A 19,243-nucleotide genomic window follows, 5' to 3' on the forward strand; every position below is an offset into this window, starting at 1 on the left:
AATCCTCCCCCTTTCAGAGCCTGAGCACCATAAGTGCACCAGACTTGTTCATTTTTGCACATAACCACTAATTAGACTTGTCCGCTTAAGCCACTACTCCTTAATCGTGAACTCATTTGCTGAGTAGTTTTTTTTATTTAATTTTGGCACTTGAACTATGAATTATGTGAACCCGCCATTAAAGAGTCCAAATTATATAAGCAGAATGAAAAGGGTCCATTGTGTGTCTTGCTAACTCCTCGGGTGTTTGTAAACTGCAGCTGGCTAATCCTTAGGTAACTTGTAGCAACTGCATTTCTTGTAACAGAAGACCCAGGTGCGTTTCTGTGATCGTGCCTATCTTGCAATACCCACGGTCAGCGCTAGATAGTAACCTGTCGCACACCTGTGCGGACAAGCGGGCCGAGGCATGGCGCTATCGCGAAATGGTCGAGGTTGTGGACTTTGAAAGCTAAGCCGTGTTAGAATCTGACGCGGCATCTGGAAAGTTGCTCAACCTCGCTGTGTAACAGCTACAATACAAGTCACTCACACACGGCTATTAGTTGAGGAAGGAGAGGCGTGTGAAACTCCCATGCCCCACAATGCGATTTTTAATTTAAACGTCGGTGAACTCATCGCTCTTTTCCTGATTTGTTTTCGTGTGTCTGTGTGGATACAGTCAACGGACGTCGCTGGCTCTCCGGGCACCTGACCCCCTTCTGCGCTTTACTGGCAAGAGAAACCGGCTGTGATTTTGCACAGGTGCCGCGGCTTTGGCAAAGATGAACCTGCCTTCAGAAATCGGCGTCTTTCTCCTCTCGCTGTCTTCCCTGGGGGTCATTTATGCCATGAACAACATGCCATCCCTCCAAGAGTAAGTTGGGAATTTTTCTCTGTATTAAGTGCGCTTTAACGCACCCGCTCTGAACAGAACATTGCCCTGGTCGCCATCTTTTCCCCCACCGTAATGTTGTAATCCTGACCGCCCACCGCTTCAGTCGGGCCACAGATCTTCAGATCTGTTTGCTGCGTGCGAAGCTGAGTTTAGTAATGCAACATAACCTGTTCGGGAATACTACCCTTTAGGTAACACTGCGTGAAACAGCTTTTTTTCCCCCCACACACTTAACAAAGAGTGGATTGAAGTACTGCAGAGAAGCAAAGAAACAGACATTGCGATACAGCAAAAATGATTATGAATAAATCATAGTATAATAGTAATAATTCTTCATCTGTACAATGAATTGCTGTGACGATGCAAGTGACCGAAAGCGTTTCAGCGCAGATTTACCTTACAGATTGTATGAATTAATTTTTACGTGCATATTTGCATAAACGTGGTAGTTTGCATAATGTACGTTGTAACTTGGTGAATTTAAACCAATTTTTAAGAGACGTTTGCTTAGGCGACATAATTTAAAATCTCATCAGATGAAAGAATGCTCGTAATTATAGTGATAATCTGTGTTTGAAATTCCCTGTTAAAGATTTGATCATCATTAGGTTCTGCCTTTTATCTGGCATAAAAATTAGTCTCGAGTCTGAATTTATTTTAGTAGTACTGTTACTATACTAGCAGTTCATCTACGGGCATTATGGATTAAGACCGCCAGGGGTCACTAGCACTTCATCTCTCAACATAAGGAATACCGTAAGGCTGCTTAAAACGAGCTGCTTCCTCTCCGAGGAAATTACCCAGTGTCTGACAGAGGGCTTTAATTGGCCAGGACTTTAGAATCTATAATATGCACCTGAAGAAGGCTCTACAGATGAAACGTTGTGTCCCTTTTCTTTTCCTCTCAGCACAGAGTAAAACTTTGCCTGTTCCTTTGCAGTCTACACATGCTGAGGGCAGCTTCACACCCGAATCCATTATTCTGTAGAAATTATAGTACATACAGTACAATATATTTATATATTCTAATTACAGTATATACAATATTATTATATATTCTACATGATAATATTCCTAGAATAATTGCTATTACTATAACAACATACTAATTGTAATATTATTCTTCCCTTGCTATAAACATCCTGTACTACAGCGGTAGGCTATCTGCAGCGTTTTCCTGCACAATCATTCATGTAATCTTGTATATCTCCTAATAATACTGAAAGGCAGTACCCTGTGCGCAAAAAGCACTTCATTGTGTCAATGTTCAATCCCAAGAGCAAAAAAATTAATGAATTACGGTTTTGTCAGCGCAATAAGTTGTCCAAATTGTACAGAACTCCTGCTAGACGTGGTATTTCTGCTAGGCAGGGAGAATGGCAGTGGCCTGACCATCCTTTCTCGAGAGCTGATTAAAAGTGATGAAATCAAAGGCCTGAACTGGTTCTCGCTGTGCTGAAAGCTGCTTTCGGCTTGTGCTCGCAGGGAGCGAGGAAAGGCACGCTACTGATTCGCTTTATTGCCGGCAGTGTTTTCCCAGTTGTGGCCCAGTGGGTGTGTAATTTGCAATAGGGAAGATGTTTTCCAAACATCAGCTTATCCCGCAGACCCTTGCATTCCTGTAGTTACTGCGAAGCAGCTTGGTGCATTTCAAAACATCGAGCTCCTTCCCTGGACAGAACACCTGAAGCCACTGGGCAATAGTCAGTTGTCACACACACACATACAGTAATACACACCATCTTCCCCGGACTATCTCCCAGGAAGCACTGGCACAAGGCAGGGTACACCCTGAATGAGACGCCAGTCCATCACAGGGCAGACATAAACACAAACACACCCACACACTCGCACCAGGCCCATTTTCCCAGACGACAATGAACAATCCTGTATTTTGTTGGTCCGTGGGAGGAAACCAGAGCAACTAGGGAGCACATGCAAACTCCACGCAGACAGCACCCCAGGAATTGAACCCAGGGCCCCAGCGCTGTGAGGCAGCAATGCTCACCACTGTGCTAGTGCGCCGCCCACAGAAATACATCCACGCACAAAATCTGGTTTCAGGAACAAAGGCAGCCAGAGGCAGACAGCAAAATCCCTGTTCCGTCTTGAACACCGACATTGCCCATCCCTGAAGCATGGAAGGAAAACTGAGCCGGAGTTGCCTTTTCCAAAGGTTCCTTGCCTACGTGCCCCCTGTATTATGCATGGAGCTTGGATGGGGGATGCTGGGAATGGGGGGAGGGAATGTCACTCCTTAGACCTTTGAAAAAGACAGGAATGTTAATGCTTAAATCTGTTGTATTGTAAAAAAAAATCAGTACATGCCAGTATAGTTTTTCACGATACTCACATCAGATTCCTGTAGTTACTGTCATGCCTGACTAGAGCTTACACTTCTGGTGTAAAAAAGCTCATTTGTCACAGTAAACTGAAGCATTTGCACATTGCTAACACATTTAATAGCCATCAGTGAGAGCAGGGTGTTTTGGTTACTAGCTCAAACTTTTGTTGTGCATTGTATTCTGGCAGTTTGCTGGCACTTAGCACTACAAATTTTAATTGTCCGCTCTCGGTGGATTTTACAGCTCTAGCAGTAAAGCTTTGCCCGGTTGTCATTTTGTGGTGCATTTTAAAAGCTTTCCCGCATCTCGGTCTCAAGCACAGTGCTGTTGTCTTGGGCGGGGGATTAGACAATTGCATGTCCTGCCCACGGACTCCGTGCCCAGCTCCCAGATCCCGTCTTATAACTCCTTCCTCATCTGCACCTGGGGTGGCACCTTTTTAACCCAGCCAGCGGGCTCCACCTCCTCTGAAAGAGGGCTGCAAGGCTGACTTCACACGCTCGCCTTCAAGCTAATGGAAACAGCTAGCCACCAGCGGCTGACCCCAGCCCAGTGCGCGGTAATGGACCAGCCATAGCGGGACCCGGGCACAGACACAGATGTGTAAATGAGCCCCGCGCAAGCCAGCGCAAAGGACTAGGCAGTAGAGCTCTGTCTGCGCCACAGAGGCAGCAAGCAGCTGTCTCTCCCCTCCTTCAGGCTTCCGAATGAGAGGAGACAGACGCCCCGGGCGGTATCAGCCCATTGAGGACAAGCTGCAAAAAACTGCAAGGATCTCGACACCAGCTGAGCTCAGAAAATGCATTTATCCTTCAGTGCCGCGAGCTAGTGAGATAGAAGAGTGCCATCTTGGGCACTTGGCTCTTTAACCTTGAGGATCTAGCTGACATCAACACTGAGGTGCTTTTGTTGTGTGTCTCATACCTTGCAAAGTGCATCAGCGGATCTTCCCTCTCCTGCCTGCTGCGTTTATTTTCTGTCATTTGAAAGATCGTTTCGAGCGCACGTTGTTGCTAAAGCCGCACTGAAAAACGTTTAGGGTGACTCTCCAGAAGTTAAAATATTTTTGATTTTAAGCCTAGGACCTAATTACAATCTTTTGTAAACCCCTTCTCCCACCCTCCTAGTTATTTTTATTACAAAAAAGAAAGTTATTTCCTAGAGCAATTTACCATCCAATCGCATATAATGTGATGTGGGGTAAGGGGTCCTTTTATGTCGAAGTTGTTTGCTTTGCTACACAACAGGACAGTTTCAACCCCAGTCCAACATGTGCAGAAGTACCGATCCCGTGGTGAAATAGGCTGGAACTGATTTTCTGCTGTAGCATGTGGAGGGGAAGCAGAATTGTGGCGCACGCAGCTTCAGAGCAGTGGGAGGAGGCTCATTTGATTCCCATGACCCTGATTTGGAAGCGAACTCCAAAAACAGTTGCGCAGGTGGATCCGGTAGATGTGGCAGTCCTGAGTTGTTGTGGCGCCTCCCTGCTTTCCTTCCAGGAAGTGCTCGGTCCCTTGCAGAGAACTTCTCGTTCTGCATGCAACTCATATCACAGATGGGCAACCTCCAATCATCTTTATTCAAGCAGGGCACGGTTGCATCTTTTGCTGTTTCTGTGTCATTTAACACGTGTTTTTTAAACATCTGTGTGCCGAGGTTCGTGATCAGCTCATTTTGTCATCTTTAACTCATCTGAAACATCAAACACTTAGAAACTGGGGCTCGCTATTTCATTATCTGGGGAAATCATATGACTGAAGTCATCAAACAAATTGACTCATGCTTAAAATATAAATAACTGTGTGGCCACAGTCGCTATTGATGTTGCATTTTAATTGTACAGCAGTGCATATTTTGTGATTCAGTGGTTATCTAATCTCATCCACTTGAGGAACTAAAACGTGAAGCAGTAGCTCTGCAGGAGGAAGGAGGGGGAAAACAAATTAGAAACTGTGTCAATAAATGAAGCAGCTAATTGAGGATGTGTCTTTTTTTCAGTCCTGTATCCATCCTGGGAATCGGCGCGGCTGTCCTGGTGATGCTGTATGTTCTGGTTTACTATTCAGTCCGCAATAATTCACCCAAAGACCCCCTCTTCTATGGTGAGTACTGTCATATGCCCAATGTTGGCTTGTTTGGTACCATGGTAACGGGGTTACATCAGAACACAGCAGTAACTGGAGGAACATTAAAAGAAAGCTCAACTGGCTACAAATGTTTCTTCGCTTGTCTTCTTTCAATCAATGAACATTAGTGCACTGCGCTGAAAATGAGTCCTGATTATAGCCCTGAGAGCTCTTAACCGGGATCGATGCACAGTGAACCTCCATCTCTGCAAAACCCATCTCTCTACCAACCTCGTTCATGCAAAAGATGTTGTTTCTTCTACAACCAAAGTCGCTCAAGGAAACAAGAATTCATTTTAAGTCATTTTCATTTCTTAAGTCAATATTCCTGTCTTTTTATGAACCTAAAAACCCTGTTGAGCAATGTATATTTCAGGCAACAGTTCCTCAGCCTTTAACACTACTTCCTGTCTACATCTGTCTCAGCTTCCTCAGAGCAATAATCCGGATTAAGTCTATAAATTCACTGGGATGGTGTGATTTCATTGCAAACTCCGAAAACATGATTCAGGCATCCTGAATGCTGGTTGCGTTTCCAGATGCAAGGTGTAGAATTGTTTTCTGTTTTTGAGAAATTGTTTCCGGCAACATTTTGCCTTCGGCCAATCAGGGGAGAGTGTAAATTCATCAGTCATGTGGTCTTGCTGTATGTCAAGTTCTACTGATGAAGTGCTCCCTGCTTTTTGACGTTTAAGACTGACCCCCTTCTCCACACAAACCTGTGCTTCTTCCTCTTAATGAAGGGCGAAATCAATTTCAGGTTTGGCCACGCTCCTCGCAGTAAAGCTTTCGTTCATTTTAAGTTCTTTTCTTTTCATTTTGTGTGGCAGGAGTGGTCACACACTGAAAAAGCTACTCTGCAGTGTTTCAAGGAAACAGAATTCTGGGTTTAACATCCTTCCTTAAAAAAAGAAATCTTGCTATAGCCAATCTGATCTTCCCATTGGCACAAACTCATCACCATTTTGCAGGCCAGAACTGAAGGTCACCGAAGCCATAACTTCATAAACTATAACCCCTGTCCCCACCATCTACCTGAAGCTTAACTGAGCTCTGTGCCGGATTAACATTGCTATCCTGGAGAGCAGCTGAATCATTATGCTTCCACATATCTGTCTGACAGAAGCTTTCCTTTGCCTTTTCCTTCCCTTCCTCTGAAACTCTGGAAAAAGGGGTTTGCTGAACTGTTTCTACACTGTGTGCGGTCTAGACTACACATGATTAAAATATACCTTAGGGATATAGTGTATAAACAGTAGATCAAGTTATTCTTTCTTCTCCTACAATGGCAATTCTCTGCTTTTTGCTGCTTATCCACCAGGATAGTGCAAAATGATTTTCAAGTTTCTCAAAGCCCTTATGCAGTGCAGCAAACTGGCTTGCATTTCTGCAACTTCACCAGTGAGCTTCAGAGCCGTGTTCTGCCTTTAGAATTACCCTCCCTTCACATTCACTGACCCTCGGCACACACAGAGCATTAATAAGAATCTTACGCCATGTTACAAAGGGAGTACTTAGTTAGGCAAACACCAGTGAAGTGGAATAAAAATGGGCCAGATCAGTGGTGCAAACAGGCTGCTCTGGGATCACAGAGAAGCCGAGGAGAGCTGGCGAGACTGGAAGCTGTACCTTTAAAATGGCAGCACAGAAACCAGTTGGAGGCAGAAGACATTGCAGCATTTATGCCAATCTATCTCCGTCTTCGAGTGGCTTTGTCTCTCTTCCTCCCTTCATTTCTTTCCCCCAGCTCCTGCCCTGCGACACGAGGATGTTTTCCGACTTTCCGACTGAAAGTGCCCTTTCAGCACAGCAGCGCTTTTAACCTGAGGTCCGAGCGGCAGGCATTAGGAAAACTCAGCCCGCAGCCCCCCATATAAATCTCCTTCAAACCTGACAGCTTGCAGACATCATTATCTTTTTCCACAGCAGAGAGATCAATAACTGGTTAGAAGCAAAAGTTTATATACAGACAAGGTGGGGGGGGAGTGTGTATGTGTCGGGGGGGTTGTGGTTCCAGGGTGTTAACTCGTTGCTTGCCACAGTCGTGCAGGTTTCAGCAGCTTATAAAACAAAATTCTCCATGCTGCGTCTGCAGACGGATGATTACATACAGGAGCTCACAGCAATCAAACACCATCTGTGCCACATTCTCTAACACTCCTGATCCTTAGAGAATCTTTTCTTTTTCTTAATATATGCTACATATGTCAAGAGCGCGGAAGAGGTCTATGTTTCATTAATATTTACAGATTTAATTACCATGGTGAAAGCACAAACACAAGACTGAATGTACTGCCTTTCCTTCCTCAGGCCCTGGAATCGATAAATATCTCGGGATTTCCCAGCAGCCCTCGCTTACACCATGTGCCAAAGACTTTTCATGAGACAAGATGCCTCACAAGAAATAAGGAGCAGAAGCATTCCTCCACTTGGCTAGGAAATCTGCATAACCAATGTGTACTGGATGTTTAGATGGAGGTTCACTGCAATGAGCCAAAAATGTTTTATAGACTAAACTGAAATAGGATGCTAGATTCTGCTGCATTGACCTGATGATCAGTAGGGATAAGAAACATCCTAATGCCTTGTGTTCCTCTCTTAGTGTTTGCAGTGTTTTCCTTCACCTGCGTCATTGATCTCATTATCGCTGCAGAAGAGGACGGCTATGTGTCTGGGTTCATGGAGTTCTACATGAAGGAGGTCAGTTCCACACCTAGGGTCACTACTTACCCCTGTTGACCAGTATTATCTCCACATGCTCTTATACATAAACACTGTGTACAGTTTTCCCTTTGTAGGACTAAAGGTACAGGTCATATATCTATACACAAGCATTCTGCTCTCCATGCAACTGAGAATTATTTCATATGGACATTTTTCTTGAGCACATCAAAAATATGACCAATGCAAATTTGTATGTCGTGGCTTATTTTATCTAAAAAAAATGCTTGTTCTTATTGTTCTTAACATATACCTATTCTTCTACCGGCCCAGCGCAGTGCAGAGTCCAGAATCCGTACCTTTGCACATCAGGGAACCTCATCGCCAGTGCCACTCACAGACGGCTGATCCGCCGGTACTGCAGCTCCCAGCAATGTGTTGTGTTGTGTGCTCTGTTGGCAGGGGGAGCCCTATCTGCGCACAGCCTTTGGGATAATGATGTGCTACTGGGACGGCACAGTGCATTACTTCCTCTACCTCGTCATGGTGAGGAGAGTGGCGAACAAGTAGGTACACAAGGCTAGAAAGTTAGAACAATGTGTTATCTGCAGAGCGCTTTGTCTCTGTAAAACTAGCTGAGTTACAGCTAGAGGAGAGGCTCCACCCCTTGCTTACCGCAATCCCTTTGGTATCCTGGCAAACAGCGACACTGGAAGGCCAGCAGGGGCGTGAATGAGACCACTCCTCTAACTAGCGCTGCCTCTCCTGTCAGGCGCCGTGGGGCTTGCGGTGTGTCAAACGGCATCTGGCTCAGCAGCGGATCAGGTTGGAGGAGTATGGTCAGGTGTCTCGTTCTCTCCCAATTGACACTTCAAAGCAGTCGCACACGGCTGCCGATTCCAATTTGGAGGGGAATGAAAAGAAAAATGATTGGCGATTTCACAATCTAAACAGAAATACCTTTTCCAGGCCTCGTAACCTAACCTAAACCTAACCTGTTTCATTAATATTTACAGATTTAATTACCATGGTGAAAGCACAAACACATAAAAATGATTGGCGATTTCACAATCTAAACAAAAATACCTTTTCCAGGCCTGGTAACCTAACCTAAACCTAACCTGTTTCAATAATATTTACAGATTTAATTACCATGGTGAAAGCACAAACACAGGACTGAATGTCCTGATCTGCATTCTGATCTACTTTTGACATTTTTCTAAGAAAAAAAAGTGCATGACATTTATTAATGGACAGCGCTGGGGCACGGGGTTCAATTCCAGACCTAGGGTGCTGTCTGCGTGGAGTTTGTATTTTTTCTCCTGTGTTCGCGTGGGTTTCTTCTGGGTGCTTCAGTTTCCTCCCACAGTCCAAAGCTATACTGGTGGGATAATTGGCTTCTGGGAAAATTGGTCCGTGTGTGTATGTGCCCTGCGATGGACTGGTGTCCCGACCCAGGGGTACCCTGCCTTGTGCCCATTGCTTGCTGGGATAGGCTCCAGCTCCCTCACAACCCTGTATTGGAAGAAGAGGTTAGAAAATGGGTGCGCAATGTTTTTTACTGCTGGTGAAGAAAGTGGCGTGAAAGCGTTTGTCACACACACAGAACGAGGGCTGCCTTTGAGCTAACAAGGGCAGCTGTCTAACCCAGGACAACGTGTGTGACAGTTCACTGAAGTGACTCTGTGACTGTTGCCCCACAGGCGGCCGTACCGCGGCGTGGGGCTGTTCTGGATAGGCTCCCTCCTCGTCAACATGATCGTCTTCGTGCCAGGAATCGTCCTTGGTAAGGAAAGCACTGCGCCCCCGATCCTGGGCACGCAGCCGCAGGATCAAGGAAAAATAATCCGATCAAACTCTGAATGACACACAGGGTCAGTAGCGTCCGGTCCGACTCTCCAGTGTGACTAACCTTCTCCATCTCTTCCCCCAGGGAAATACGGTTCTGAAATTCGTCCGGCCTTCCTGCTCAATGTGCCCTACGTGCTTGTGCCCATGTGGGCGGCGATCACACTGTTCCACCGGCCCAGGGAGCTGCCCATTATCCCAGCAGATACGGTAAATCACTGCGATTAGATTCCCATCTTCTTTCCTACGGCAAAGAAGTAGTGGAGAACTCAAGAGTCTGTTTGAGTGCAGTCTTTGTTGATAAAGGACTAGTGGGATGCAGCAGGAAGAAACTGCCACAAGCTTTAATTTACTTTATTTTAGTTGGAGGGCTGGTTTCTTTGGGCCGTTTAATTGGGTGGTAGGCCAGGTGAATGCATTTTCCTCATTGGGTAGGCAATGAGTCACTCAGCAAATATGCAGCATTCTCATTGGTTGGGCAAGTCAGTCAGTGAGTACGCATTATTCTCATTGGTTGGGCAATGAGTGAAAAGGCTGATCATAGGACAGCCTTGAGGCATTAAAAGGGACTAGGGCCTAATTTAAAGTTAAAGTGAGAGAAAGTGCTGTTTTATGATTTGATCTTCTTCCACTTTGAAGTTTCTGCATTTTGTATTAATCTGTTTTGCTCATAAAAAAACAACTTTGGTGATCATACAGTAGTTAAATAGAAAAACAGACACTACCTCCAAATAGAACAAAAGCTGGTATTCTAAAAATATCTAATGCTTTGTTACCATCAGTTCATGCCATAGGAAAAGGTAGCCAAACTAAAAAACGCAAAATGTTTAGGCTGCTGAGCAACATGATTTTGACCTCCAGCCTCCAGTCCCACTGGACCCCCATGGAGCTTGGCCAGCGACATGTTGACTCTGTTTCTCTCTCAGATTGCAGCAGAACAGAGAAAAGGGCTTCTCCATCGCCCCCTGGACATGATACTGCTGCTCTTCCTCCTGTGGGCCATGGTCATCGCCATCTTCAGGGGCTTTGTAAGTCCGTGGCACCATGTGCCCATCTGCCTGCCTCCTCACATGAACAGAAATTCACTGTCTCCGAGTACACCCAGTTGTCTAACCTGAAGAGACTGGGGCACAATTCCAGTTAAATCTGAGATGTTACCTTGACACTTTCTGAATGCATGTAACCCTGAGAGACGTAGAGTATTGATTTGTCTGTAGCCCTCGCTTTCTTATTTTCTCTCTTTCTGTCTCGCAGGTTGTTCTCGAATGTCCCCTGGACTTCTGTTTTACCTACATCTATCAGTATGAGCCTTACCTGAAGGATCCAGTGGTCTTCCCCAAGGTTCTGGTGAGTGTGAGCCTGTTAACCTTGAATTCGCGAAAAGAGACTTCCATTCCTCCTCCATTCCTCCAGTTCCTCACCGTGAGCAGCAGCTGCTCCTAAAATGTAGCAACCAGGCTGGTACAAAATCCTGGGAGGCTGGGAAACAGCATCAGGCAAATCCTTAGCTTTGGGCTCCACATGATTTTCAACCCTTTCTTGGGCTATATAATAATTGCTTACACTTACTGTATATAGTGCTTTTCTGGAAACTCCACTCAAAGTACAGTTCATGGGTATCCCCTCCACCACCACCAGTGTGCAGCCCCACTTGGATGATGCACCAGTCTGCTCCCCACACACCAGCTCTCAGTGGGGAGGAGAGCAGAGTGATGAAGCCAGTTCAGAGAGGGGGATTATTAGGAGGCCATGATTGGTAAAGGCCACAGGGAAATTTGGCCAAGACACAGGGGTAACACCCCTGCTCTTTTCGAGAAACGCCCTGGGATTTTTAATGACCACAGAGAGTCAAGACCTCGGTTTTACGTCTCATCTGAAGGACGGCGCCTTTTTACAGTACTGTGTCCCCGTCACTATACTGGGGCATTAGGTCCCTACAGACTGCTGGGTGAGAGCGCCCTCTACTGGCACCTCTAACACCTCTTCCAGCAGCAACCTTAGCTTTCCCAGGAGTCTCCTATCCAGGTACTGACCAGGCTCACAGCTGCTGAGCTTCAGTTCAGCCATTTGTGAGTTGCAGAGCGATATGGCTGCTGGCACAATGGCACCATGGCACCAACATATGGAGGTTGGTTCTTAAGCACCCAATTTGGAATCGCAAATGGGTTCTTTGCGTCCCGGCTCACTGAGACGACTCCCATATTGCACAAGGGAACGCGGTCCCCAGCTCCCAGCGGTGAGAGTGAGCCAGCAAGCCGCACCTAAACAACGTGGCCAGACTCCTGGCCCGTCTGCTCGCGTGCTCAACGCTGCCTCTGCTGAACGAGGAAAAGTTAAAGGAGAGCCCAGTGTGACGGTGATGTGCGCCATCCGTCTTTCTGCGGCTCAGTGCGATCTGGCTGACGGCACGAGCTGCCCTGTCTTTATTTTATGCAGGGCCTTGCGTTTTGTTTTAGTGTTTTGTCTTGCTGGCTGAGTCGATAGGTTATCAAAAGTCCTTGTTATGGCTGGCTTCCTGGCAGCGTGGAGCGCCATCGATCAGCAAGGAATGAACCAGCGAGCAGTTGATAAGCTAATCCTTGCCATGAGTAATGGGATCTCAATCAGCAAGACGCAGGGCTGGGGGGGTCAGGTGCTGGCGTGTTTTGTAGAGGACACGCTTTCTGGATTCTGCTTCTCTGCCCGCTGACCCTTCTTAATTATTGATGCCGATTAACAAAAGGAGACAGTTGATCCCGCGCTGTAAGTCAGAGCTGCGCAACACCACCGCAAGGACACTTTAATGAGCTCTGTGATCTGTAGGAAACTACAAAACAAAAGATTTATCCTGGAACTTTGGAATAATAAATGCTTATAATTTTTGTTACACTTCTCCACTTTAAATGAAAATGTCTGACTATACTCGTCTGTCATGTTATGTACTTTATTTCCATTTAGGAGAAAAGTGTATTTTGTAGCACCCCCATGATAATTTCTAGTGTAGTACAGTATTTTTGCTAGTAAATAGATCCTTTTAGCTCTGTGCATTCAACAGGATGCATGCCCAGGACTTCTTCATAGCTGCTTTGCCACCTGTGCTGTATATTAATGTCTTATAGGAGTGTTTGTACCTGTATTTCAAATACGCACCTGTACACCATGTCCAAAAGGAGCTCCCATTATGTTTTGCAGATGCTGTTGTACCTGTTCTACGGCCTGCCAATGCTTGCTGTGTTCACCTACGGGCTGGTGAAACCTGGCTGCACCTGGATGCTGGACTGGACACTGTTCTTTGCAGGAGGAGTAGCTCAGGTACAGACCGATCAGTTGTGCAGCTTCCACATCCTGCATTATTTAAATGAGACTCCGAGTCAAGCTGCTTGTAATAAGATAAACCACAACACCCACACAACTCATTTCTTCCTAAGGCCATTATTGAGGCCACAGCCTAACTACTCTATAATGGAGAATGCATTCTGCTATCTAATAAGAGTCTCTATTATAAAGGCTTTTTGGCAGCCTTAATTTGGGCTCTCCCTGGCACAGAAATGGACTCTTTGAACTTCTCAGCTCATTCATCTAGTTAGAGAACAAGGCAAACGTGTTAATGCCTGTGTTTCTCCTGGTGCAGGACTCAGTGCCATTTGCATTAACAGCACACAAACATCAGTATGCCTGTGCTCCCTCTGTCCTTCATTAGAAGATATCAAACCCGCTGTGGCTTTTCAGATCTTAGCGTAAGATCCTATGCCCCAGCTTTCATTATTTTCCACGCCTCGGGAATGGGGCTGCCCATATCAAACAGGCCTTTGATATCAACACAGTGCTTAAACACGGTGTCTTCTGCCCCGTCCCACTCAGCATGGGGGCTGAACCATCGAGGAAGCCTGCGTTCCTCATCAGTGTCTCGGAAAGGACAGTAACGAGTCCTCCCTTCCTTTTTGCGTGCAATAGTGCTGCTGATACTAAGAACAGCTGTAGCCAAGGGGAATGCGACACTGCCTTTGGACTGCCTTCACATCAGAGTATAAACAGCACATATCGGAAGTACAGCCCCTTATAACTGTATTTTGCAAGAGTGTAAAGTAAATAATCTGGATTACTCATTAGCCTTACAATAAGCAAAAAGCAGTTGCCTATCAAATTGATTGAATTTGCCTGGGCTGGCACATGTCTCCCAGTCTTACCATTTTCTGTATTATTTCAATACCCCTTGCTGTTTTCTGTCTTCTTGTGATGCATCAAAGTGGGTTTTACTGTGGAATAAGGAGAAGCTTCCATAATTAAACTGCTACAACGGCAATAGACCCCAGTGAGTGGTGTTAATAATATGGCTACTTGACAGCATGTCCCCTTTCTTCCACCTCCACCCTTCTCTCTCCCAGGCCCAGTGGTCCCATATTGGCGCGTCTCTGCATCCCAGAACCCCCTTCACGTACCGGGTCCCAGAGGACACATGGTGGCCTGTGCTGCTGCTCAACCTGCTGTTTGCTCTGGGGCCCCAGCTGCTGGCCTGGCGCTGCCACCGGCACCCCGAGTTCTTCATGAAGAATGTGCCCCAGGGGCAGACCAACCAGGAGAAGAAGCAGAATTAAGACCTTGCCAGCTGCCCACTGTGATACTGGACCGCCATCGACACAGCCCCCCCCTACCCCCCAGCACTGCTGAGACCGCTGTGTCATACTGAGTGAGAATAACTCCACTGACCCCCAGAGACTGTGAAAGGACGCTCATGTGACTCGAACACCCCACTGGACTGAGCAACTCAATTTGTGCCACAATCACATCTTGGCATGTGAGACTCCTGGACTAATAAAGCTTCGCTACCCCTGACCTTGGAACTCAATTAATGCAACAATACAGCTCCCCCGGACTTTCTGAATGAGCTCGCAGCTCGCTCTCGCTGCGCTGAGAAACCTGAATTGCAGCTAGCGCCTTCACCTCCCCCTCGTCATTGTGTAAGTGAAGTAATACGGAATGACATGGCTCATTCTGCCTCCTGAGCTTTGAACCCGTGCTGATGCAATGACTCAGCTCTGGACTGTGAAACTGAGATTGATGCAATAACTCTCCTCCTGGGGGGAAAACAAAAGAGCAACGCGATTAAGACCGCTGCAGCATTCTAGAATTCTGATCACAGGGTTCATAAAAGTACCAGGAGTCTTCCTGCCACAGAAGGGAAGGAACAGCTCCTATTCAACCAGTAAGGATTTGTGATGAGGATGATGATGATGATACTGGACAACAGTCCTGTTCAGGCTGCTGCCCCCAGGACAAAAAAACAAAAAGAGAGGTGTTGAGTCTGGACCTTGGCAAAACAAAAACTCCCTCGAACAGGAGCTCGCAGTGAAGCATTTTTAAGCAATTAGAAAAGGTCACTTTTTGGGTTTCTGAGATTTTAACTCTCTATGTTAAGCAATCAGACAAGTTAGTTAAAAAAAAGTGCACGTATTGATGTCTGTCTGCCTCCTTTCTCATTGAAGTTTCATAAAGTTTCAGTTTCCATAGTGCTGTGTGAAGTCTTCTTTCAGTTTTCTAATGATGCTATTCAGCTAAAAAGCCGTTAAAGTTATGGATATAGTGACGCCACCTGACATGACGAATTTCTCTCCGCTACGCTTGACCGTTTGTCTTGGTTCACTTTGGGTCACTTGGTCTTTCAAAAACCAATACATTAGTAGGTCAATAATAAGTGAAACACTGCTGAAACTGCACTTTGCTTGCTATGATATGAGTTATCCAGCTTGGGCGTGTGTTTGTCTCCTAGAATGATGTCATCTTCACCTGTATGCAACTGCCCTAGTGAACCCTCTGCTTTCAACAAACTGCAGTTGGAGTAATGAAGGTCAACTTGCTTATATAGTTTTTTTTTTTCAGAACGTTTTTCACTGTGAATCAAATAACTAGAGGCTGTCAACCAATCTTGATTATTATTGCATAACTCCTTCCATAACAGTTGGCCGTAGAGCACTTCACAGATTTGTATAGCGTTGGACAGTATTGTACAGACACGGGTGACCAGGTGGGCAGAGAGAAGAGGAAAATACAAAGTAAAAAGGTAAAAGGGTCAAGATCTGATGGCTGTCCTCTGTCTAGGTATGATGGGGTGGAGGTAGGATGCAAGAGACGGGCAAGAGAGAGAGAGAGGGATCTTGTAGGTATTTATAGCACTTGGGAGAGGAATGGATTGTCAGGAGCGATTGCTAATTACTGACCGCTGAGTCTGATTGAGCTTGGTTGTTGTCATACCTCCTGAACTTTTGTTATAAATACCATTTGTGGTGCATCAGTTATGATATATTTTAGTCGATCTATTTACATTTGCCCATAATTTGGAATGTAGAGAGAGAATCAACCCAGCCCCTCGATTCTAAACCTTTCTCTCCAAGCACGCTCTCTGTAAGAGCAGGGTGGCTGTTTGTCGGGCTGTGACAGGCTTGCAGGCTAGGCCGCAGTCAGTTCAGGCTGCAGCTGTGTGCTACGATCTGTGCTAACGGCACACTGCAATGTAAACGGCGTTCCCTCACTCACCGAGAGCGTGGCAGGACGCGGACGTTGACCGTATGGCCAGTCATCGCTCATCACAAACACATCTCAAGCCTGGCGAAAAAGAAGTCTTGAGCCCCCCTCCAGCATGATCCTACCAGAAGTAGGTCCCCCCCCCCAGACTATAGGCTGTAGGCAGCCTATAGTCTGCCTACAGCCTATAACAATGAAACAATGAGTGAAGACATCAGTGCAGAGAGACGTTTTCTGTTTGTCTTCTGTGACTGCAACTGAAAAATCAATGCCTTGCCTCACAAAATGGGTCTTCAGCTATGTTCTTCAGTAAAAAAGATCCGGAATGCCATTAAAAGATCCAGAATGGAGGAACTAGCACTCCTGTGTACACGCTATAACGGGCTAGTGCTCCTGTCTCTGGGCCACATCCTCAGTGCTACGCCAGGCATTTGCCGCCCTTAATGGAACAAAGTATTTGGATAAGATGCCAAATCACCTGTTTTTTTTTTAAGCCACAGTGAAATTGCTAATTGTACAAGTTGCAGGGGCCTGGCGCCAGTACAGCTGACAAGTCAGTAGAAGCATTCAAAGCCATGCTGGCAGTCACAATGGGGAGCTTATGATAGGTTTTAAAAACTGTTTGCTCTCTGTTCATATTGCCTCCCATGATAATCCACCACAGGTGTTTTATATAAGATATCTCTATATATATGACATTTTCAGCCTAGGCGATTAAGGTTTCAAATCACTGGAATGCTGAAGGGATGGTTTGTGTAGCCAGGAGAAAATGTGAACCTTCCTAAGCGAGCTCTACTTCCTGTTCAGCCACACATTTGTGGGGTGTGCCGATTAGGATTTGTCTGCTGGTTTTGTCAAAAAAAAAAAGAGGCTTGCTTCTGTCCAGTGCAGCAACTATGACTCTATAAAGGCGGTCTATTCACTCAGGACTGCATGACCTACGGAGCGAATGTATCAATTTATGTCCAGGCTTGGAAAGCCCAGCACCAGGACCAGATTTAATAACATTGTCCTGAAAAAGCAATATACAACTGACACTGCTGCCACCTTGTTTAGTTTTAACCCATTAGGTCCTGAACACAGCACTCTGAACACAGCTGTATCTATCACACAACATCATTCAGCATGGCTGCCATTTTGCTCTTTGGCTAACATTAAAAGTTTTCGGTTTGTTGCAAGCGTTGTTGGACTTTTGCAACACCTCTCTGGACCAGAGGGTAGGTCACACCTAATATGTGTTTAAAGGAAACAGAATGGACTTTAAACCAAGAAATTAAAACACGCAGAGGAGTTGCCAACAATTTGCATGGCCAATGAAGAAGATAAGCACATATCATCTGCAAGGTACAGGCTTCCAAAGTCCACATGAGTCACTGCACCAGTAAAATACTCATCTGTATAAATGGACACATAGGTTTCTTTGGATAAATGTCAACCAAAATAGTAATAGTGAAACCCACACTAACAGGCTGAGGGAAGTTAAAGTAGGGTTCACTATTACTTTATTATCAAGTAGTAATGGTAAGAAGCAAGAGCCTTTTTTAGTCCTGAGCAAACTATGAGGAGCCTGATTGAAATATTCAAGCTCCTCAACAACATCACCGACAACATCAACCTAGTGCATTCCTGCATAATAAAAACCCTGAAATGTGCACCAGAACACCCAAGTGGAAACGACATGGAAATCTATGTTCATCCAGGATCAGGAGGCCCAGATAAACATGGGTCTTTGCACAGAGGATTGTGGGAAGCTGGAGAAAGCAACACAGCCATTTTGATGAGGTCAATACCCTGGTTTCTTTCACTAAACATCTGGATGAGATCCTGGGATCAATAAACTAGTAACCGAATGGCCTTCTCTCATTTGTAACTGTTCTTAATAATAATGACCCCTTCCTGGGAGGGCTGTCTTACTCGATGTGTGTAACAAGTCAAACTAGTTGTGGTGTGACAATCCCAGAACTCCCAGAATGAAAACCAGTACTCAGAATGCAGTTTAGTGTCGTTTAAGAACTGCAGATCCAGTGCGTGCCTAAAAATGATATTTTCCTGGCATGCTGCAGATAATCACAGGGCCAGCAGCACATAGTGTGAGGATCTAACTATGGTGTCTGATCTTCAGGCAAAAGGCTAAGACATTAGCCATATTTAAGCTGGCATTGAAGCACACATAGCCGATCAAAAGGCTAGCAAAGGCTTTATCTTTAATATTAGATTATTGCAAGACAGCACAGTGGTGCAGTGGTTAGCATTGTTTACTCTGAGTGGTGGAGCCCTAGGTTAAATTCCTGGAGTGCTATTACTAGTAGCTATTTGTGTGAAGTCTGTATGTTTCCTTCCACAGTCCAAAGACATACTGGTGGGTTAACTGGCTTGTGGGAAAATTGGCCATGGTGTGAGTGTGTGGGTCTGCCCTGCAATGGACTGGTGTCCTGTCCATGGTGGTGCATGTCATGATAGGTTCTGGCTCTGGATAAAGATGTTCACGAATGGATGACAAAATGCATAAAGGTTGTGCTAGAGATTTGTACATTCCTTTAACAACTGGTAAATAAGCTTGGTGAATTTGGAAAATTCTTTGAGAAATCCCTTTTTACCTATTACAGTGAAAATCCAATGGATAATTACCACCTGCTCCTAGGCAGGGACTGCTACACTGATTCAGATTTGAATAGCAACTGACTGAAAACTACAGCCCTGTGTGAATATTGGTTTCTTCCCAGCTCACAACTCCCACCTCCGCTGTTTGTGATGTCAACTGAACCACTCATCCACAAAGCAGTCCGACTGTGAGTGTGAAACGTGTGCAGTGTGGTGTCAGATGGTTTCTTCACAGAGCTGAGGAGACAACTGATCGGGCACATGGAGCCCATTCCTGACCGCGGCTC

The 19,243-nt window shown here is 45.6% G+C and overlaps 1 protein-coding gene across 1 annotated transcript; it reads left to right on the plus strand.

The window, feature by feature from the left end:
* Nucleotides 1-350: 350 nt before the first annotated feature.
* tm6sf2b (transmembrane 6 superfamily member 2b) lies at nucleotides 351-15,343 on the plus strand. Its single transcript, XM_088622354.1, has 10 exons — nucleotides 351-856; nucleotides 5,221-5,324; nucleotides 7,951-8,048; nucleotides 8,472-8,575; nucleotides 9,713-9,795; nucleotides 9,943-10,067; nucleotides 10,784-10,885; nucleotides 11,112-11,204; nucleotides 13,029-13,148; nucleotides 14,222-15,343. Exons 1-10 carry the CDS (start codon nucleotides 765-767, stop codon nucleotides 14,429-14,431), a joined length of 1,131 nt encoding a protein of 376 aa, XP_088478480.1. The 5' UTR covers nucleotides 351-764; the 3' UTR covers nucleotides 14,432-15,343.
* The last annotated feature ends 3,900 nt before the right edge of the window (nucleotides 15,344-19,243 follow it).

Source organism: Lepisosteus platostomus, chromosome 27, assembly GCF_059453375.1.
Source record: "Lepisosteus platostomus isolate fLepPlt1 chromosome 27, fLepPlt1.hap1, whole genome shotgun sequence".
Taxonomy (NCBI): domain Eukaryota; kingdom Metazoa; phylum Chordata; class Actinopteri; order Semionotiformes; family Lepisosteidae; genus Lepisosteus; species Lepisosteus platostomus.

What these genes read in the sequence shown, in the direction of transcription:
- tm6sf2b (XM_088622354.1), top strand. Translation starts at nt 765, where the DNA reads ATGAACCTGCCTTCAGAAATCGGCGTCTTTCTCCTCTCGCTGTCTTCC. An exon ending in TCGCCATCTTCAGGGGCTTT is followed by an intron (nt 10,886 to 11,111) that starts GTAAGTCCGTGG and finishes TCTGTCTCGCAG; the next exon opens with GTTGTTCTCGAATGTCCCCT. An exon ending in TTGCAGGAGGAGTAGCTCAG is followed by an intron (nt 13,149 to 14,221) that starts GTACAGACCGAT and finishes TCTCTCTCCCAG; the next exon opens with GCCCAGTGGTCCCATATTGG.